Source organism: Anabrus simplex, chromosome 3 (genome assembly GCF_040414725.1).
Source record: "Anabrus simplex isolate iqAnaSimp1 chromosome 3, ASM4041472v1, whole genome shotgun sequence".
Taxonomy (NCBI): Eukaryota; Metazoa; Arthropoda; class Insecta; order Orthoptera; family Tettigoniidae; genus Anabrus; species Anabrus simplex.
Window position 1 is genome coordinate 103,623,410 of NC_090267.1, and position 24,136 is coordinate 103,647,545.

The 24,136-nt window shown below is 38.8% G+C and overlaps 1 protein-coding gene across 1 annotated transcript in view; it reads right to left on the reverse strand.

Moving 5' to 3' along the window:
• Hpf1 (Histone PARylation factor 1) overlaps window positions 1-24,136 on the reverse strand; it is a 131,606-nt gene that overhangs the window by 31,466 nt on the left and 76,004 nt on the right. Inside the window, exon 5 of the mRNA XM_067142662.2 lies at window positions 13,067-13,305. Within this exon, the coding sequence (XP_066998763.2) occupies window positions 13,067-13,305 (239 nt within the window). The remainder of the gene's footprint in view (window positions 1-13,066; window positions 13,306-24,136) is intronic.

A 24,136-nucleotide genomic window follows, 5' to 3' on the forward strand; every position in this document is an offset into this window, starting at 1 on the left:
AAGATCTGGGTGTCTTAAGATGTGCCCTATCTTTCTATCTCTTTTTCTGGTCAAATTTAGCCAAACTGATCTCCTCTCACCAATTTGATTCAGTATCTCTTCATTCGTGATTCGATCTACCCTCTCACCTTCAGTATTCTTCTGTAACAACACATTTCAAAAGCTCCTTTCTCTTTCTTTCTGAGCTAGTTATCGTCCATGTTTCACTTCCATACAATGCCACGCTCTAATTCTCATATCAATGTTCTAGGTGAACAAATTTCTTAAGAAAGGCTTTCCTTGCTTGTGCTAATCTGCATTTTATGTCCTCCTTATTCTGCCATCACTAGTTATTTTACTACCCAAGTAACAATAGTCAACTACTTCCTTTAAGACTTCATTTTGTTATATAATATTTCCTGCATCACCTGACTTTGTTTGACTGCACTCCATTACTTTTGTTTTGGACTTATTTATTTTCATCTTGTATTCCTTCCCCAAGGCTCTGTACATACCATTCAGCAATTTCTCCAGATCTTTTGCAGTCAGATAAAATAAAAGTATCATCAGCAAATCTCAGGGTTTTGATTTCCTCTCCTTGAACTTTGATACCCTTTCCAAATTCCTCTTTGATTTCCTTTATTGCCTGTTCTATGCAAACATTGAAAAGGAGAGGGGACAAACTGCAGACTTGCCCCACTCCTTTCTGAATTGCTGCCATGTTAAGTATTATTACAAGACCTTATTAGTCAATCATCTAGACTGCCGCCCTTGTAACCTCCGAAAGGATGCTACCCCCTTTCGATGAACCATTCGTTAATCTGGTCTCTCGACAGATACCCATCCAACATGACTGCACCTACGGCTCGGCTACCTGCTTCATTGGGACACTCAAGCCTCCCCACCGCGGCAAGGTCACATGGTTCACAGGGGAGTACAAATCACTGGCAGACATAGGTCCAGTGACAAGGCCGTTTTGTTTTTTGGTGACATTAACACACCAAAGGTTTTCAGTTACAGAAGGATGGAAAAGGGCTAGGATCGGGAAGGTAACAGCCATGACCTTAATTATAGTACAGTCCCAGTCTGGTGTGAAAATGGGAAACCAGAGAAAACCATCATCAAGGCTGCCAACGGTGGGATACGAACCCACTACCACCTGAAAGCAAGCTCACAGCTGCACGACCCTAACTGCACAGCCAACTTTCTTGGCACAAGGCCCTTCCTTGAAAAGGGGAGGAATAATAATAATAATAATAATAATAATAATAATAATAATAACAAGATATGGGTAGGTATAAAAATGAAAATAGATAAGAATTTATGTTGTACACAACTGAAGATTAATATCATCAACATTGGTGACATTATGAAGATGACATTGATTTATTATAATGTGACCCAGTAACTGCAGTGAATGAAATGTGAAAATAAATTTTTGGGAGGGTTAGGAGATCATATCAGAAAAAGTAGAGCTGTATGAAAATAGGTAAAGAGGGGAGATAGTGGTTCAGATAGACCAGAGAATGGCCTCAGACAAGGGAGTGTTCTTGCATGAATATTCTTCATTCTAGTAAACTACTACAGTACTCTGTGGTAGGCAAAGAGGATAAAAAGTTTTGGTTCCCCTTGTAGTTTCAGTCCACAATCAGAGATTGTGCCGCAATGACATTGTGTGCAATACCTTACTGTTATTATCAACAGATAGCGCAAAGAGGTGACCCTGCTGTAGTGACGCACATCCGGTTATCCTCACCACCCCTCCCGCCATCCACAATCCTATTTCCCCCTCCCCTTCTATGACAATGACTCTTTCTACTATTTCCAGTCCCAATACATTATAATTCCTATACTGTATTTTTATTTTGAAGTACTTGCTATGTCCTAGTAATGATCTCATACCCCCTAGTTTGTACAGCATACTATGTTATTGACAGCATAACCTCACACCACAAAGTACCTTTACCTTGAAATGAATGACTGACACATTACCACAAAGCTAATATTATGAGGATTTCAGGAGGACTGATGAAGATATATTTCTAATAAACAAGCACAAGGAACAAAGATTTACAGCACAAGCACATGGGCACTTGGAATTCAAACAACACAAATACTGTAGCATCATGGGAACTATCGCTTAAAATCGATATTAGTTGCTTAACGTCGCACCGACACAGATAGGTCTTATGGCAACGATGGGACAGGAAAGGTCTAGCTAGGAGTGGGAAGGAAGCGGCCGTGACCTTAAGGTACAGCCCCAGCATTTGCCTGGTGTGAAAATGGGAAACTATGGAAAACCATCTTCAGGGCTGCCGACAGTGGGGTTCGAACCTACTGTCTCCCGAATACATCTTTAAAAAAAAAATTAGGACTGGAACTACCTCAAGCTAGCTACATACTGGAACCATAAGCCCCATTAGACTTTCACCAGGGTGGTGATAGGAATGATCTGATGCATGACAGAATATACTGTAGTTACACCATGTGGAATTAAGTTCCTTGTAGTTAAGAGTGAAATTACTATCACACCACACAGGAAGAACTGGCCAGATATTGGAGTACCAGGTCCATGGGAAATGTGCACGTCACAATATTCAGAGCGCTCTAACAAACTTCCCTGAGTGACCATGCAGCCTAGTGCTGTGAGTTGCAAATGTAAATAGTGAGCAATGAGCGATCATCAAGGGATATTTTCATTTACAATGGATTTAATACCATGAATTTTATACCAAAAAGGGAATCATAATACCACAAAAGGGCACGCTATTTCAAATGATAGCATAAATATTAAATAACATAAGGTTTGACATTTTTCCCCTACAATTTGCTTTATGTTGCACCGACAAAGATAGGCCTTATGGCAACGATGGGATAGGAAAGATCTACGATCAGGAAGGAAGCAACCATGGCCGTAATTAAGGTACAACCCCGGAATTTGCCTGGTGTGAAAAAAGGGGTGTTAAAATGGGGTTAAGACCCAAAAATAAAAATACTCATTACTCCAAAATCACTTAACTTATGAAAACAAAATTCCAAATGGCAGCATATAATTTTAAATCCCAGATGTGAAATGGGAAATATTTTAAAACATTCTACTCTTAAGGGATTTTATGAGGTTAGCTCAAGAACAAAATTATTCATCCCTCCAAAACCATCTGATGTACGGCATTGTCATTTTTCAAGAAGGTTATTCTTTTAAGTTCTAGGTGTCAAATTTGATGAACCTCAAAATGTTTTAATAATAATGATAATGATATTGGTTTTACATCCCAGTAACTACTTTTATGGTTATCGGATATGCCAAAGTGCCGGAATTTTGTCCTGCAGGAGTTCTTTTACGTGCTGGTAAATCTTGCAACACAGGGCTGATGTATTAAAGCACTTTCAAATACCACTGGATTGAACCAGGATCAAACCTGTCAACTTGGGCTCAGAAAGCCAGCACGTTCACCATCTGAGGTAGAAAACATAACCTGGATTGAAGGTGATATGGAAGAGCTGAGCAAACCTTTCCTGGAACCTAGTTACCAGAGATATGAGGGCATGACCAATTTGGAAATATATGAGCGTTTTGTGGACAATGCTCTTTTTTGTAATGATCCTGATCCCAATGTTTCTATTAAAGAAATTAAATGTGTTATTACCATTCTTATTGTGTCAGGATATAATCAACTACCAGGTAAAGACTTTTACTGGGATTCTCAAAAGGATATGGGGAATTCTAAGATTATGTGTTCCATGAGGAGACAGATTTAGGCAAATTTTGAGGTATCTGCACTGTGCAGACAACACGCAACCTGATCTAACAGATAAAATGTGGAAACTGCATCCAATAATGGACAGGCTCAAATAAAACTTTCTGAAAAACTGGGTCCCTGAACAGGACTTGGATTATGATGAGTCAATGGTGAAGTACTACGGATGTCACTCACGCAAGCAATTTATCAGGGGCAAACCCATTAGGTTCGGAAACAAAATGTAGTGTCTCAATTCAGTTTCAGGTTATTTAGTAAATTTTGATATGTACCAAGGCAAAAACCCTAGGGGAAGACAAGAATATGAACAAGATTTTTGTAAATGTGCAGCTCCTCTGATAAAAATGATAGACAATTTTCCTGATACCATAAAAAATCTGCCTTTCAAATTTTATTTTGGTAAATTATTCACAGGGTTCAATCTCTTATATTACCTAAAACAAAATGGATATGATGGAACTGGAACAATTCCAAAGACCTGTTCTTTGCCGCAGAAAGGAGCAATGTCCAAGACACAGAAGAGAGGAGACATTGTGTCATCCATTGACAAAGAAGATGGTATAATTTTAGTCACGTGGATGGACAATAACGTCGTTTCGGCTGCTTCTACATGCCATGGAGTCAATTCAGTGTCCCAAGTAAAGAGATATTCTCAAGCTGAAAAGAAGATAATTCAAGTATCACAGCCTCGCATTATTTGCAAATACAATCGTTGCATGGGAGGCACCGACATGGTGAACCAACACCAATGTAGGTACGGAATCTCCATACGTAAAAAGAAATGGTGGTGGTCAATTTCACCTAGTTGCTGGATGCTGCCATTGTGAATACGTGGATTGTTAGCAAAATCACCACGGGAAAAGCAGGTGTCAGGCAGTTACAATTTAGGCGGGAATTTGCACAAACCTACCTTACCATGTTCGGCATTGCACCAAAAGTGCTGGACGACCGCCGACAGCAAGGTCAAGCATCACTGACAATAGGGTGTCAGATAACATATGCTATGACAGACTAGACCATCTCTTAGTTCCAACCCAGGAAAAGAAGAGACGCAGGTGTGCTGGAGAAGGTTGTTCGTCAAGTGTCCGCACGTGGTTAAGTGAAATTTTGAATTTATTTTTGGAACAGAGAAAGTAGGAGAAGGTTATATGTCAATTAGACTGTAAATACCAGAGTAAAGGTACTCGTCCACTTTGCAACAAAACTTGCATGTCACTTTTGTGTTGCGCAAGAAAAATGGCACACACTGTTTACACACAGCACACACGTTTGCCTTTTATCTTGTTGCGCAACACGAAAACTTTCGCGCCTTAAGTAATGTTGCACCGAGTGTTTACACCACGCTACTTAAGTGGCGCAAATTTTCTCGTATGCAACTTTCCTAGTCAGCTGTTCTGGCGGATGTGAGTGTTGACAGTAGCAAGCATATCTTCTGGCGAGGTGTTATCGGCGGCTTGCTTATCGCTGATTTTATTATGGCGACAAAGAGAAAGACGAGAAAGAGCGAAACGGAAATGTTGGGTGAGGGAATGGATTTTAGGTCGTGAACATTGTTGAGTTGTTAATAACTTACTACAGGAATTGTACATGGAAGACCAAGTCTTCTACAAGAATTTCCTGCGAATATCAGCGACAGATTTTTAATATCTTTTGAGAAGAGTAGTGCCGTTGATACGAAAGAAAGACATGCTATGAGAAAATCAGTATCACCAACGGAACGCCTAGTGTCAACACTGAGATATTTAGCAACAGGTAAGCCAATTTTTTTTTAAATATGGGTTTTATACAGTAGACATAAGGAATAATTTCTTGCAGCTTATTGTAATTTCGTACATTTTGTTTTGTTACAGATGGCAGCTAAAAATCATTGATACCGACAGGCACTATTTGATGATGATGATGATGCTTGTTGTTTAAAGGGGCCTAACATCGAGGTCATCGGCCCCTAATGGTATGAAATGAAACGACAAAGTAAAAGTTCAAAATTATCCACTGACCAAAATAAAAAATGCCATGAAGAATGAATGAACGAACGAATGAATGAATGAATGAATGAATGAACATGAATTTAAAACAATCAATGGATCCGACTCAAAAAACTATCATAGTTAATAGTATTACTGACCAAGGGACCACTTCCAAGGCAAATCGAGGATGCTTGGTGTCTAAATGGGTCCAAAATACAAGTCAAAGGCCCCTCAGAATGGTACTTATCGCTAGTAACGTAGAACCATGGTATCTGTCCTGTTGCGGTACTAATCAATGGTAGCAGAGACTTGCGGTATTCCACACATTATTGTACTACTCAAAGCTTATGAAATTCGACATTAATACAGACCTATGTTTTTCTCACTCTGCGGTGCCATTCACAGGCAACGCAAACCTATGATGTTCATCACTTAAGAGTACTAACCACAGGGACCTCTCCCTATCCCGTGGTGTTCCTCATATAGTGGGTACTAATCACAGGTAAGGCAGGTCCATGGTAGCTATCATCCCATGGTCCCGCTCATATGGTGGTACTAATCATAGGTACTGCAAAAGCCGACCGCGCGGTGCTCCTGTGTGCTACTAATCACAAACCTATTTCGTACCTAATATAGTGGTACTACGCACAAGTAAAAGCGACCCTTGGTGTTCTCCGCGTGGTGGTACTAATCACATGTAGTTGCATGGTTCGAATACAACCATCCCTTGGTCGCCCCTTTTAGTCGGCTCTCACGACAGGCAGGGGATACCGTGGGTGTATTATTCGTCTGCCTCCCCCACCCACAGGGGGTGTGTGTTTGGTCCGCGAGAGGTATTTTATTTCCCTCAAGTCCGCCGGCAAGCCGGTTAGGACCCCCCTATCCGCCACCTGGGACGCGCCACGTGGGAGTATCACCTCTCCCCCTGCTACGCCTGCGTAGCAGGTTTGTGGACAGGCACTATTTCACGTGTAATACCTGATGTTTGTGATGTTATTTACAGCGTGCCTTTTTTGTTTATTTCTATAGTCCATTGCCTCAACCTTCCATAAACATTCTTGTGTTTCAACTAAATATATCAGCTTTCTCGTCATCTCCCTTGTCCATTTTGTGTTCTGAGATATTGTAACCTGTAAATGAACCTATGTAAATTATGCAATTATTACTAAGATGGGTATCTATTTTGAGGCATGTTATATTTCATTTACAATAAAGAATATACAGGTACATACTTACGTTAATTTATTTCCAAGTGTGAACCTCTCAAACATCAGTATAATGTCACAGCAGACGACCACGTGAGAAAGTTGTGCCACAAAAATGATCTAAACTTTCCACGCAACTTTCAGATGGTGCAACTTTCTCTCTTCCGCTGTGTACACGATGTCACTTTTGACATTGCACGCAACTTGGAAGTTGCGCAGAATTCGAGTGGCATGTGCAAGTTTTCAAATTGCATGACTGTTTACACGAAGCCCCTCAACTTTTCATGTTCAAATCAAAGCTGCATGCCACTGCAGTTGCACTGTGGATGAGTAGTTTAAGTCAGGAAAAGGTTCATCCTCATTTAATTTTTTATTTTGAAACCACTGAAGGCCTAATTTTTAGTTTGTTATCTTTTCAGAGCATAACCTTTTGCCCATGCAGATAAAGAATTAAATCAGTTTTGTTTGTACGGTCAGATCATAATGTCAACACCGTTAAATGTTCATTCTGAAAAGCAGCAAGAATATTTTGTGACTTGTTTTCTTATGAATGCTTATGGAATAAATGTCAAAAGTTGTGTTTTGAATTTGTTCTTTTGTATGGTCGCAAAACCTGACCCCCCCCCCCCCTTGGGATCTCTTGTACACTGGCTGAGCTATGCCGGGGAAAAAGGGGGGCAGTACAAAACTCAAGTTTACTTTGCTCACAATTTTTTGATTGATACAATAATTTTGCACTTGACTCTTGGCACAGGGCAGAGAAAAATGTAGCTTTCACTGTAGTCTCTCTCATTGGTAAAATATGTGTTTATTTGTACCTAAATGTGAAATTTACATTTGGTAAAAACAGAACCAAAACCAAAGAAGTATGGTATTACACTCAACTCTCGATTTACTGTAACACGTTGCGGCTTAACTGCGATATCAAAAACACTAAAAATGCACGTGTTAGGAAAATGAATGAAATGCTATGGCTTTTAGTGCTGGGAGTGTCCAAGGACATGTTCGGCTCGCCAGGTGCAGGTCTTTTAATTTGGCGCCTGTAGGCAGCCTGCACATCGTGATGAGGATGAAATAATGATTCAGACGACACATACACCCAGCCCTCGTGCTAGCGAAATTAACCAATGATAGTTAAAATTCCCGACCCTGCCGGGAATTGAACCCAGGACCCCTGTGACCAAAGGCCAGCATGCTAACCATTTAGCAATGGAGCCGGACACGAGTGTTAGGAGTCACAGTATTACAAGCACAACAAACAGTTATGCATAGGGCTGCCTTAGCAAATGTCAAGTCCTTGCTGGAGTACATAGAGGGCCAGAATGATGCTCCCATCACCACAAAACTCGTTTTGAGAAACTAGAGAAGCAAACTAAGAAAAAGGGTTTCTCGGCACAAAAGCAGAAAACCATGACTGATTATTTTCAGGAACAGTAAAGTTAGGTAGTCTGAATTTTTTTTTTTGACATCAGTTTCAATGAAAAGGGCTGTTTCTTTTTCCATTTATTAATTGTGCTAAGTGCTACTTTTACTGCAATGTATTGGCTAAGTTAATAAAAATCAATACAGTAGTATCATATATCATCATTTTAATTGTACTTTCAGTACGTCTGTTTTATTTTTAAATTTTTGTAGGTTAACTGCGATTTTACTTATCTGGGAAGCCTTAACCCTACATTATCCTGGTGAACCCATTAGTGCATACAGTTATTTTTTGTGTTTTATTTCAATTTATCTACACTTTTTTTACTCTTAATAACTACAGAAACACGTTCCAACTATCAGAATGTTCGTACAATTATTAGTTTTATTTACACAGTCCGTCCGATATATCGGACGCTATGCACTCAGGTCAGTACAAGACTAGTTACTTAGCATTACATTGCACAATGATGTTGCAAGCTATCCAGCTTATCCAGTTTACACTGTAAAGTGGACCAACAATTTCCACTACAGACTTATCACAATACTGTATATGCTATTTGCGTTTATATATCCACAGAAGCATTTAGGGTGAACTCCAAACTGGTCAAGCTGATCCATTCTTCGGATGCCAGTATATGACTTGAATAGTTTTCATTGCAGTACAGATACCTTGCATATATATATATATATATATATATATATTTATTTTTTTTTTTTTTTTTTTCCACTGGACCGTCTCTGTCTGGTTTTCTTGAGATGTCCCTGTTGCACTCATTCCCTCTGAAGCCAGATGTCTTACCAATTACAGGGATGTAGAGTGGTTGTCAAAGAATATTGTACAAGATTGTTACAAGATTGTGAGCAACTGCAATGTGACCTCGAAAATGTTGTGAGATGGACAGCAGGCAATGGTATGTTGATAAACGGGGTTAAAAGTCAGGTTGTGAGTTTCACAAATAGGAAAAGTCCTCTCAGTTTTAATTACTGCGTTGATGGGGTGAAAGTTACTTTTGGGGATCATTGTAAGTATCTAGGTGTTAATATAAGGAAAGATCTTCATTGGGGTAATCACATAAATGGGATTGTAAATAAAGGATACCGATCTCTGCACATGGTTATGAGGGTGTTTAGGGGTTGTAGTAAGGATGTAAAGGAGAGTGCATATAAGTCTCTGGTAAGACCCCAACTAGAGTATGGTTCCAGTGTATGGGACCCTCACCAGGATTACCTGATTCAAGAACTGGAAAAAATCCAAAAAAAAGCAGCTCGATTTGTTCTGAGTGATTTCTGACAAAAGAGTAGCATTACAAAAATGTTGCAATGTTTGGATTGGGAAGAACTGAGAGAAAGAAGAAGAGCTGCTCGACTAAGTGGTATGTAATACCAATGTAAATGGTCCGTTATTGGAAATTATAAATTTTCCAGCTAACTCATTCCTGGTTGCCAGCGTTTCGCCCCCGTGTGCTAGGCTGGACTCTTCAGTTGGTACCTAGCACACCTACCAAGACGCTGGCTAGTGCATACCGTGGAGGCCACTGCGTAGGCTAATTTCAGCCACCGGCAGTACCAATGCACTATGAGAAAATCTGTCCCTTTACCAAAAATTGATGCCTGCTTGGCCATCAGATGATAGGGAATCAGAAATATTTGTTCCGAATGAGTAAATTTATAATACCAATGTAAACGGTCCGTTATTGGAAATTATAATTTTTCCTCGAAAATTTCCATGGAAAATTTATAATTTCCAATAACGGACCATTTACATTGGTATTATAAATTTACTCATTCGGAACAAATATTTCCGATTCCCTATGGCAATCGACATCTATATCATCTGATGGCCAAGCAGGCACCAATTTTTGGTAAAGGGACAGATTTTCTCATAGTGCATTGGTACTGCCGGTGGCTGAAATAAGCCTACGCAGTGGCCTCCACGGTATGCACTAGCCAGCATCTTGGTAGGTGTGCTAGGTACCAACTGAAGAGCACACGGGGGCGAAACGCTGGCAACCAGGAATGAGTTAGCTGGAAAATTTATAATTTCCAATAACGGACCATTTACATTGGTATTATAAATTTACTCATTCGGAACAAATATTTCCGATTCCCTATGGCAATCGACATCTATATCATAAGTGGTATGTTCCGAGCTGTCAGCGGAGAGATGGTGTGGAATGACATTAGTAGACGAATAAGTTTAAATGGCGTTTATAAAAGTAGGAAAGATCACAATATGAAGATAAAGTTGGAATTCAAGAGGACAAACTGGGGCAAATATTCATTTATAGGAAGGGGAGTTAGGGATTGGAATAACTTACCAAGGGAGATGTTCAATAAATTTCCAATTTCTTTGAAATCATTTAGGAAAAAGCTAGGAAAGCAATAGATAGGGAATCTGCCACCTGGGTGACTGCCCTAAATGCAGATCAGTATTGATTGATTGATTGATTGATTGATTGTATGCACCGGTTTGATTCAGTTCCACCTGCATCAATGAGAGGTATAACTACCCTTCCACGAAGTCCAAATTCTTTAAGACTTTCATTTTATATTGCTGTATACACTTAGAAAGGTGGAAAGGTATCCTATAGCCACTGGCAGAAAAAGAAGTCTACCAGAATTTCACAATTTTGCGCATCATCTGTTGTGTGTGTCGGGGGGGAGAGGGGACAGGACTATAGTCAGTCACTAAATGAGATGCAGATTGTGATCTTGTGCATTTTGGGGTTGCGAGTTCCATCTGTAGAACTTTCAGTAATATTTTGACTTCCACAGGACCTAGCCTTCACTTTGTCATATTCTGTTGAAGCAATTTGCCCTTCACATTTTCTCAGAAGTAGGTTCCTACGAGGTAATTTAGATTACCCTCATACTCATCTGTCATCATCAACAACAACCACCACCACCGCTTGATGTGCTGCTCCTCTCAAAATGTCTGTTCTTCCTCCAAAACTTCCAGTATTTCACTCACCATCAAACTTGTAAGGGAGTAAAAATGTTTGAGACAATAGGACTCCCTGAGCATAGAGTCCGATTTTCAGGACAGCAATATTTACAAGCCTCCGTCACGTCAATGATAAGACATAGTCGACATCTTTGTGTGTGGGTAAATTCATAGGAGTGTCAACAATATGAACCGTCCCAAAGTTCACAATTATTGGAAATATTTGTTAATTCATAAATAAAAATCTGGCCTCTTGCTCAAAACTCTGTACTATCTTGCTCCCATGCTTCCAATAAGTGTGATTTAACAATGAATGGTAAGAATAAAGAATGATGTATTCTTGATTCTTGTTAGCCACAGCCTTTCTGAAACACAAGGAAGTATCGTGGGCTTAAAACCATGCATAAATATCAGACATTTTAGTTCTTTATGACGTCCGATTTTTCAGACCCTATGCACTAATGGATTAATCAAGAGTTGAGTGTATGGAAGCTGCTGAGGTATGCACGGAGTTTTGCAATGGCATCTAGGACACAGATACTGGACATGGAAGCTACAAAACGCATTCATTACTCATTCAACATAAATATTAATATGAACTTTTCCTCGGACATTCCCAGCAATAAAAGCCATACGCCATTTCAATAATAATATAAGATTTTTTTTTTCTTTTTTCTTTTTTCGTTTACGGCCATTAGAGACCACGGCAGGTAAAAGTTACATGTTTCTGGAAGCCTCCTTCACAGCCCAAAACTTTAGCATCCTTTCTCTAGCAGCCTGTACTCTTTCTTTCGTCCACCCATGGTTAAGTTTTGGTTCGTCATGGAATTCCTGGAATTTGTCGATCACTGAGCTAAACTTTGTTTGATTTGAGATTTTATGTAATGATAATTTTCATAATATTTCACTAATGTTTGTTTATTCATTGATGTGGTTAATTTGATATAATACTACTGTACTTTAAATTTTGGGCTAAACAAAAGAAAGTGTCATATTGTTTTTATTCTTTGATTGGACTTCACTAATGAAGGGAATGTACTACGTTCCAGAAACATGAATAAATAATTTTCAATTATAGAAAGTGTATCGACAAGGTGGACCAAACGCATACTATTTTAAATAGTTTTTAATAACTCATTACTCATAGAGTCATTGTGCTGCAATAACACTTTCCAACTTGGTGAGGGAAACAATGGCAAAGTACCTTGCTTTTCATTGTGTCTAGTACACCTCATTAATTTTAACAGTTTGCCTATAATCACACAACCTTCAGTGGTTTTACTTAAGGATTCAACAATACAGGAAGAAGCAGCTAGAAGCATGGTTAAACACTACAAGGATTCTGCACCCTGACAATAGTCCTGCACATTTCACACTCTTTTATTTAACAATTTTTGGCAAAGAGACATGTAACTGTAGTAGACCAGCCCACTATTTGCTTAATCTGGGATGTGCAGTTCTCTCTTTGATAAGTAGAAAGCTTGAAAGGGCATCTTCTCCATATGACTTGAGATTTAAAAAAATTTACTACATGAATTGCAAGCCACTCGACAAATTGTGTTCCAGAACATGTTTCAATAACAGAAGAAAATCTAGGAGCTCTGTTACAGCAGTGAAGGACAGTGCCTTGTACGTGATGTCTATGGTTAAAATGTAGCCTATAATGATGAAAGATCATTTAGATGAAGTTTGATTTCTCTTTGGACAGACCTTATGTGATAGAGGAATTTCTACATTAAACATATTATAATAAAATACAATAACCACACTTTTAAAATGCATTCTCACCATCAGTTTCCAGAAGGGGCCGGTATCCAGTATCATTCTGTTTGTTCACAGGTACAACAATACCAGCTGAATGGAAGGTTTTGGCCACAACTTTCCTAGAACGAGTTTTCATTTCTGGTGAGGGTGTCTCGAGGTCTATTTTTTCTTTCTCTGCCCAGGCTATGAGGTGCCTCTTCAAACTAGCTACTTTCATACTTTGGAATGGGCTGCACTTACTGCTATAATTTTTCAAGTATGCCCTGAAACAGAAGTGCACCATGACAGAAAATCCCAGCAGAAAGAAAATTTAAAAAACCACAAGCTAAACTAACCTATTTGAGAACAATCAGAAGAACACTCGTAAGAGAAGAAAATCCCCTAAATATGATGGACAGGAAAACAAAAGGAATAATGACTCATCCCCTCATCAGCCCTCTGATGACACAGGTTTGTTTAAATACCACCCATTCTTCTCTACCCCTCCTTTCTAATTCTTTAGTAATGGAAATGCATAAAAGTGTACACTAATCTTATAAATTTTCATGCAAAAACTTGCTTTAGAATACTTACTCCAGCCACAATTACTTAATTTACAGAAGACATGCATTTTACCACGTAAAAACAGAGTTTGAAGTTCCTTCATGTTCTCTTTAGATGTTTTTGATTCAAGTTCTTAACATTCGCACCATTTACTTCAAGACTCTGTGAATGTACATCAAGAAGACTTTCTTACAAATATTCTCATGAAAAATGAAATATGGTGTTAAGACTTTTAAGATAGTGATAAATTTATTGTCCTTGGCTCATTGTTAATTAAGTCACACACCATTCAAAGTTTTTAAGACTCAGTGAACTCTTGTTAAGAGGATGTTTACACACAACTTTAAGATAATTGGTGCTATATTATTAGAAAAGACGACTTTTAGGTTATAATGTTAGAGCTCATTTTTTTAATCAAGTCATTCATCCTATCATTTATAACACTAGTGTACACTTTTGTGCATTGTTTTTGCAACTTTAAATCGTCATTGTATGTTTTTCTAATTTTGTGGCTGAAGATGAAGCACACCAGCATCGAAACCAGTCCCATAATAATAAAATGTTATAATTCATCTTATAACATTGTATTGAATAGGTGGACCCCATTCTTTTGTTCCCGTTTGACATTGTGTTTCTCCTGTTGTGTGTTTCTATCTTTCTATATATGACTTGATTTCTGATTCTTGGGTAATTTAGGCATGATCTTTGCTAAACATCTGCTAGGGATAACTTGACACATTCACAATGAACTGACTAGTTTTTTTTTGGTCAACTGTTATATAATCAGTATAATCCTAACTGTATTAGACAATCAGTTTTCTGAAACCATGGATTTTGCACTCTCAGGTCATTATACAGAAGTCAATTAGGTGTTCTTCCTCAAAGTTTTGAACCCCAAAGCCACGGTATCTAGCGAACTGTGCCTTTCTCTGTTGACCTGAAAATTCAGGTCATCCCTGAAGTAAGTATCTGCTGATACTTTGAAACTGCAAATCTAAAAGGAACTATACAGCATTTTACTTGTGGTGCATACACAAAAATATATAGAAAGCAACGAACATGTGATAACAGTCATATTTAGAAAGGATTTCAGATAGCAACATACAAAAATATCCTGTTCTCATGTCAGATTACAGAAAAACTAGGATCGATGAGGAGAAAGACCATCTACGTATTGAGCCCTGCACGGATATGCGAAGTATTGTCTCCATCCACAAATGGTTATCTGCGGATATTGTAAATATTTAACTACAGTATTTTACACCCAAGCTATTCAAACGAATATACCTGTTAACATAATACAATGGGCCTGATACCTGGCATCAGAACCCCTAAACTCACAGGCTTATGAGGGATTTTCTCTTGCTACAACTACCGACGTATTGACTTTCGTTTCTTCCATTAATTGCAGGCAGGAGCCAGTTAGGCTTAGGTCAGATTTACGACGGCTTTGTCAATATCCGCATCCATGGAGAGCTCTATCTATGTAAAGATGGTAATGAAGATCTATAGATTGTCCCTACTCATTTTATTTTAATATTATCCTTGTCTCTTCTTTCTGTTGCTTCCTCTTTCCACATTGACTTATCACTGTGTTCATTCTGCGTTCTTATCTTTCCCTATACTTTGTCACCAACTTTTTCCTTACCTTTATTTGCACAGAGTGTATCAATAAGATACAGTCAAACTTCCAGGACACATTCCTCACATGTAGAAGAAAATGTGTTATGTAGACATGGGTCCAGAAACACTATTTCCATGTTAGAACTCATTTTATATAACTTTACACAGTACATTAATCATGGGAAACACACATGAACAGAATGTACCAGCATATCACATGAAACTTTTTCTTATATGAAACGTTCAAAATGCCCTCCAATGACAATGATACATGCATCAACCTGCCGTAGTATTAAATCCCGGATGGTCCCTTCATCCTTTTATTGTTTGTGTGTTCCCAGTCATTTATCAGGTGTCTTTACCTATATTGCTCTGTGCATTCCTTTCTTTCTGTATTCAACTGACTTCCCTGTTTATCCTGCTATTCCTGCATCAAGACTGAAGATCTGTCAAGATGGACCCCTCAATAAGTGTTGAAGCCCACCCTATAGATGAAGCTGGAAAGTACCAATATAAATGGTCCATTAGTGGACAGCTTGAAAGCACAAACAAACTCATCACAAGCTAAGAATAATGGAAAAGACTGATGAGCCAAGAGCCCATCTATGTGAAGACGGCAACATGAAGAGGTAGAGATTATCCTTGTCTTTTGTGTTTTCATGTTTGTCCTTATCTCTTTTTTTGCTCCCCCTTCTTATACTGAACTGTCACTGTGTTGTTTATTATTTTTATTATTGAAAGGAAATATAATGAACCTGATGAAGAGGCAGCTTCATTTTGATGATGCAGTCGGTCACTAAGGTGATATCTATCAGTCTCTCTTGATGCGAGAAAATGTAACTCGATTAATTGCTTCTTTTTACATTCCCACTCCACTACAATAAACAACAATTTCTCAGGCATTTCCTCCCAGAACCTTTCCACTAGGTCTCACCAGGTCTGAATAACCCAACATTGCATCTATCAAGGTCTACAAGTTGTTCTAGTAAGGATTTACAAGGACAGTTTACCATACCCAGTGTTCTGTTTGTTTTTCCATTCAGCACGTGTTTGGATTTTGAAAACACAAATAATCCACCACTGGCCACCTACACCTAATATGGTTTCACCAGCCATTTTCTTTGAGGGTTATTACAGAATCTTCACAGTTACCTAGCAGTCACAAGATACACTAAGTCCCCACTGTACATCACTCCTATAGCCAGTCCCTTATTTCATACCACTTCCTATTCCCCATGAAATGGATGAAGAGTTGAATTTATATGACATACAAATATGCATACAAATCAGTTAGGAATATTACCCCTTCATCATTAAGATATAATCGCTGATGGAACTAAAACTACTGCTACCACATTCACCCCCAATTTGTCTGCTGACCTTGCTGTTTACTTCGTAATGCATGACTCAACAAGGAACATCTTAATTGGAGCTAAGGCAGTGTCGTCACCTCCCATTAGGAAAGCTAGCACACAGTGAGCCATCTGGTAATGAACAAGAGTACACTCACAATAGACTAATGCTTAAGTATTCTTAATTTCAAACCTTCATTATTAAAGGTGTCCTCCATATCAACAAACAAGATTTTCTTCTGAAGACGCAGAGCAAAGTTCCCTGTGAAACGTACGGAATTTCACCTCGTTTTCTTGACACAGCCAAAGCCCAAAAGCTTATTACTTATTATCATGTCTACAATTATGGGCCGTGAAAGTATAAAGCTAAATATAAATGAAACTCTTATTAATCAGTCATCATACTTCTCTATTTATTTAGATCATGTCAGAAGCAGAATTACAAATATTATAAAGATGTACAAAAAATACCTATAAAAAAGAAATAAAAATAAACTGCACCAATGGTTCATATTGTGGTGCACCAGAAATTATCAACGTCGAGTGTATTCCTTGTCGCCTCAAGCAGCTCTTTCTCAGTACATGGGCCAGGAGAAAGATGACATTTTACAGTTGCAGGTGGGCTGTAGTCTGCACTTCACCACAGCCACACAAAACTGAATCCACACTCTTCTCTATGAGAATTACCCCTAATTTTCACCACAGATCCCCCCACCCCTTATTCCTCATGCCAGATAATCTACCAGAATTAACCCCACATCAGTGCTCATGTCCATGTGATACCATCAAATGATCATGAAAACTATGCCACACAGGTAGGGGTAACAGGTGATGCAGAGCACTGGGTCATTGACCTAAACCATGCATACCCACACCTGCACCATACCAGCAACCATTCATACCTTCTCCTATATACAAATCTGAATCAAATGGCAGGTTCAATCCTCACTCAGTCCAGTGGTATTTGAGGTGCTCAAATACGCCAGCCTCGTCTAGCACATTAAAGAACTCCTGCGGGACTAAATCCCAGCACCTCGGCGTCTCCAAAAACCATAAAAGTAGTAACTGAGATGCAAAGCCAATAATAGTATTATTATTATTATTATTAAATCTGAATCACTGTAGGAAACCCTTGTTAAACTCCAGTTCCAGTAACATTTTCTTTTAAAAATGACACAGAATAGTACATTTCTCAAATCTACAACGGTTAACACTGCCACGTATTGCTTTGCCTGAGACTGTGGCATGTAATAGCACACTGAGGGGCAAAATATTCAATATGCATTACCAACTTGTAAGAAGATTATCATGATTTTTACATATGGGAAAGTAAAGCTGTCTATGGTTCAGTTTTGTGTGTTGCTCATTATTCAAGTACATGACTATTAAAATAATTGTTTTGTACTTAACAAGGAAAAAAAATAGTCTGAGACAGAACACAAATCATATAAATCATTTCTGCTGTATCCATGGATAGCTCGCAAGAAAACATGTTGCTTCACCAGTGTCATTCAACCTGTATATTGCTAACATGTCTGACCTGATCTGTTGAAAACTTCAGTACATAAACAATCTTGCAATCTCGTTCTAGAGCACACATCTTCTTGGAAGGGCAGCTGACAGCCAGCATAACTAAATGACAATGCATATTAAGATCTACACTGTTTACCCTGAACAGGAACAGGGCTAGTGACAGTACTGTCACGGAATAACATTAGTAACAGTGAAGAAATCTGTAAGCTTTTAGTGGCAGATTCGAATTACAAATTGTCCTAAACATGGACAGAGAAACTGGTGATGACAGTGATGATGTGCCAAATGATAGTTCAGTAGAAAATACCAGCAATGATCATCAATAAAACGTTAGGACTTCCCACAGCAGCTCAATGTGCCATAAATGGATTGGGTGCTCATTGAAAAATATTTAGACAACGGTAGCTCTATGGGATTGTGCCATAAATCAGTAATGTAGGCATATTTTTCCAAAAAACATTGGCATACTAGGTCAAGCAAAGAAGTTTCAATGAGCCAAGAACCACTGGTTGGATCACAAGGGCAATAAATAGAAGGGTTTTGTTTCATGTTGTTTGCCAAGCTGCCTTCGAAAACCTGGGAAGGAAAGAGAAATGGAGCAAAAAAAGGCTGCAACAATGGAAGGAAGACATCAGGCAAATCATTGATGATAGAGAACAAATATCAGAAATATCTATCCACTAAGAGATTAGAAGACAAAATTGAATACCACTGTAAAAGGGCCACAGCCAAGTGTGAAGTCAGGAAACTACAAACCTCATGGAATTATTTGAATTCATACTTTGCCTGGAAACAGACACTGTATCTACAAGGCCACAATATCAATATAGATTGTCCATTACTGAGAACGCTGGCAACCAGGAATGAGTTAGCTGGAAAATTTATTATGTCCAATAATGGACCAACTATACTGGTATTATAAATTTACTCATTCGGAACAAATATATCAGGTTTCCTATGGGAATCAATATTTTTATCATCTACAGGCCACGGCCGCAAACATACAAAATTCGAATGCACCTGAAAGACACCAAAGAAACTATTCGAATACATCCAATCCCAGAGGACACATAGCTCCACTTTTTCCAAGACCTCTGGACATCACACAAAATAGCCCCACATCAAGCGAGTTGGCCATGCGGTTAGGATTGCAAAGCTGTGAGCTTGCATTCAGGAGATAGTGGGTTCGAGGGTTCGAACCTCACTGTCGGCAGCCCTGAAGATGGTTTCCTGTGGTTTCCCATTTTCACACCAGCAAATATTGAGGCTGTACCTTAATTAAGGCCAAGGCCGCTTCCTTCCCACACCTAGGCCTTTCCTATCCCACTGTCGCTATAAGACCCATCTGTGTCGAAGCGGCATAGAACAACTTGTAAAAATAAAAAAAATAGCCACATCCCAAACATCAGAGAATAAAACTACAGAAGACATTACATCATGTCAGGCTGAGTGGCTCAGATGGTTGAGGTGCTGTTCTTCTGACCCCAACTTGGCAGGTTCGATCCTGGCTCAGACCGGTGGTATTTGAAGATGTTCATTACGTCAGCCTCGTGTCACTAGATTTACTGACATGTAAAAGAACTCATGTAGGACAAAATTCCAGCACCTTGGTCTCTCCGAAAACCATCAGAAAGTACTTAGTGGGATGTAAAAACCATATCATTATCGATTACATTACACCGGAAGAACTAGATGCAATTCTCAAGCAGCTGAAACAAAATAAATCACCAGGAAAAGACAGTCTGAACCTAGAATTATTCCAATATGCAGAGAATAGCTTTAAATGTAATTTTCCTCAGTTTTTAAACAGGATTTGGAAAAGTAGACAACCACTTGCAAGCTGGCATAGAGCATTTGTATTACCCATTCGTTAAAAGGCAATCTGAAAAACATGGAAATTATAGAGGAAGAAGTCTCCTTAACTCAGGCTACAAGATATTCACTAACATCATCAAAAATAAACTGTATAAACAAGAACAAGGAACAACATACTTCAGACTTGCTGGCTATACATGGGGAGACTCTGCTTCCACACTTCATACTTTAGCTATAGGGCTGGTTTATTCAGCAGTGGAATACTGTTATACAGACATGAACAGACATATTCGGAAGATTGATGTTGTCCTGAACTCATCCGTGCAGGTTTTCACTGGCAGCCCTCTCTTCTGGCTGGCTGTACTCAGTCACAGGGAATCTCCTAGACTGAGCAGAATGAACTAATAATAATAGGCCTACTGTTATTGGCTATACATCCCACTAAATATTCCTATGGGTTTTGGAGCCCCTGAGGTGCTGGAAGTTAATCCCACAGTTCTTTCCTGTGCCAGTAAACATACCATCACAAGGCTGACATACTTGAGCACCTTCAACTACCACTGGACTGAGCCAGGATCAAACCTGCCAAGTTGGCGTCAAAAGGCCAGCGCCTCAACCAGCTGAGCCACTCAGCCTGGCAAAAATGAACTACTTGGTCTGAGCATAGTAAAAAATTACAATGATTCAGTCTCTTCCTATCCACGGTGACACAGCTGGTGGAGATTTCAATGTCATAAGTCTAGGTCCACACTGATTCAAACAGCAGCTCAATCACCGAGCTCGATAACTGCAGTTGCTTAAGTGCGGCCAGTAGCCAGTATTCTGGAGATAGTGGGTTCGAATCCCACTGTTGGCGGCCCTGAAGATGGTTTTCCGTTGTTTCCCATTTTCACACCAGGCAAATGCTGGGGCTGTACCTTAATTAAGGCCACGGCCGCTCCCTTCCCACTCCTAGCCCTTTCTGCCCTATCATCACCATAAGACCCATCGGTATCGGTACAACATAAAGCAACTTCTAAAAAAATCGAAATTAAAATAAATTTTTAAAAAACTTAAAAGCTCTTTCCAAACGACTTCAATGCTGCAAATGAATGGCGCAGCGATTGGTGCAGAAAAGCTTCTTATGAGTGGTAGCCTTTATTTAATGTACACCATCCCCATCCTGGTTTTTATCTGCCACAGAAAACTTGGGACGCTCTCAACAGGGTTTGAAAAGGCCATGAACGATGTGCTTCACCGCTTCACAAGTGGGGCCTGCGATCTTTCATTAGATGTTATTGTGGTGAGGTGGAGCACACAATCCATCACATTGTCACTGAGTGTGAAAGAAGAGTATTCTCCAGACATGTGCAACAATTCAAGAAAGCTTCTCTGCAGAGAATGCTGGACAATCAGGGCATTATTTTGTGAAATCCTCTTTTGAATAGTTGATTGTCCGTGTTTCATCATTATTTTATCTGTCTAGGTCTTATGGTTATGTTTGAAGTACTTGTGTAATATGTGTGAAGTACCATATGATGATGATAACAACAATAATAATCAAACCTGATTGGTGAAGAACAGAATGGTTTTCGGAAAGAAAGATCATGTGCAGATGGCTACTTCTAACAAAGTTTTTATAGAGAAGCATACAGAATTGAACATGTCCACACATATAGCATTTGCAGACTGCAAAAAGGTGTTCCAATAGGGTAAACAAAGCAAAACTAATAAATATTCTACATAACAATGAAATACCACAACACTTGATTGAAGCCTTATCAAAATTATACTTCAGTTATTATGAGTTTCGACTTGACGTTTGAGCGCTGCCTTTTGGCGGAGGGTAAGTGAATTAATCAACAGCCAATAGCTCCGATATAGCGCATTAGACTCCAGTTGAGGTTAGCAGTGTTGTCGATTTGTTGTTTACTGTAACCACGTGCTGTCAACTGTGTGTTGTATTGTGCTCAGTTCTTTTCGTGGCCTTTGTGTGTCTTTGTTCTAGGTTGTTGTTCGTTTATATTTCGCAGTTTAAAGTTTATAAATGTATTGTTTAGTATTTTTAATAGTATAGGCGCGTTATATTGTAGTAAATAGTGTGTAACAGGTGATCTATTTTATATACTAGCTTAGTTTAACATTTCGTTCGGTACTTATATAGTAGGTTAATTTTAGGCCCATGTGTGAATTTGATGTTCTGTCATGTCGACGCCTACGTTTAAGGATGAAGCTCCCAAGAGAAGAAAGCCCTTCGGATGCGATACTCCACTAAGGAGCCGGGCCCGGGAAATTGTTTGTAATGTTAGAAAGTCATTCTTGACAAAGCACCAACAATGGCGGCTAGAAAGAATGAGTTGATTAAGTGGTTGAAGGAGCACAATATTTTGGTTCGCGATGGCATAGGGAAGGGGGATCTTATGCATCTCTTGAAACAAAACAAGCCCCAGTACCCAGTTTATGTGGTGGATAGCCAGAAGGAACGGGCATAAAGTAGTTCAGACGATTATGTTGAAAACTTTATTATCTCTTTAGGGTCAAGCGAGAGTGAAACCTCAACAGACGATGACAATGCCGATGGTGACTGAGAAATGAGTGGTATATTCGCTTTGTAGGATTATTTCCTTCGTTACGGGAAACTGAATCTAACAGCAACGCGAGATCTTCTACATGGTGAGTAGAAATTTAATTTTCTTACGGTTTATCTGTTCGAGCATTGACATATTTTTATCTTGTAGCCTTATCCTAAATGTGTTGTGCATTCTTGATCTTACGTGAATCATGTATGTTGCTACAGAGAATAACCGATTATGGACTTATATTCCAGTATTTACATTTCTGTTCGTGTTGTGTATCGTAAATCAGCTGTTTGTATTCATGGCAATTTGGCACCACCGGTTGACTTCCGGCTAACTGTCAAATCAAAACTCATAAAAACAGAACTATATATGCAGACAACTTGATTGCAGTCAAGGTTAATGATACAATTTCATCAAGGAAACCAATCAACGGAGGAGTGCAAAAAGGTTGCGGCCTAAACCCCTGCTTTTTATCACATATACGAATACCTTTACAGAAGACTGGAGACGTCTCCACCACAAAGTATCACAATCGACAGACACCTGAAATTAGACACGCTTCTATTTGCTGATGACCAAGTACTATTTTCTCAATAGCCACCAAATAGGAAATGAAAATATCTACAGAAAAGCACTTGCTTTAAAGGGGTTAAAAATAAATACAAGAATAAGATCTCTCTCAATATCAAACTGTTACAAAGAGTTAATGCCTTTAATTACCTCAGTTACTCCTTATCTTTCGACAATGATTTACATATTACTAATAAGATAGTCTAGTTTAACACAGCCATAAGCACAGTGAACACAAAAATGAAACCATCCTTAGTGCAGAGAGAGACAAGACTATGAGTCTACAAAACACTAGCTAGACAAATTCTCACATATGGAAGTGAAGCATGAACAATTAGGAGACAAGATGAAGCCAGAATTACTGCTGCCAAGATGAAATTTATGAAACAACAGAAGGATATTAATGATGGGACCAAAATTAAGACACGATGAAAGAACTAAAGACAAAATCTGTGTTAATTTACTTAAAAATTTATGGGAAGTACTGGAGACATAACGGCAATAGAATGCCTCATGAACGAGTCTGAAAGGAGATTGTAAAATACAAACCTAGGGGGCAAGAAGTATACGACAACTAGCTAAAACATGGACTGAGATTGTAACAAGCCTAATACTTGACTGGCTGATGATTGCTATGACAGAAAATATACACATAACCAATTTTTATATTTCTTGATTTAATTATGCAGCAAAGGGTTCTTGTGTTTTAAGAAATGCTTCAGTGAAATAGCAATAATGCAGTCGCACTCTCTGAAATCCAGCATGCAGATAAATAGCTCAAAGAAATAAGCGAGAGCTACACTTTGTTTTGGTAAAGGAAACCCTCAGAAAAGCCTCACTTACATGGCGTTGGATTTGACATTAAGAAACATACATACATACATACATACATACATACATACATACATACATACATACATAATCATTATAGACTGTTATGCCTTTCAGCGTTCAGTCTGCAAGCCTCTGAGAATTTACTAAACGTCGCCACAATCCTCCATTTGCAACTAGTGTTGTGGCCTCATTTAGTTCTATACCTCTTATTTTTAAATCATTAGAAACAGAGTCTAACCATCGTCGTCTTGGTCTATCTCTACTTC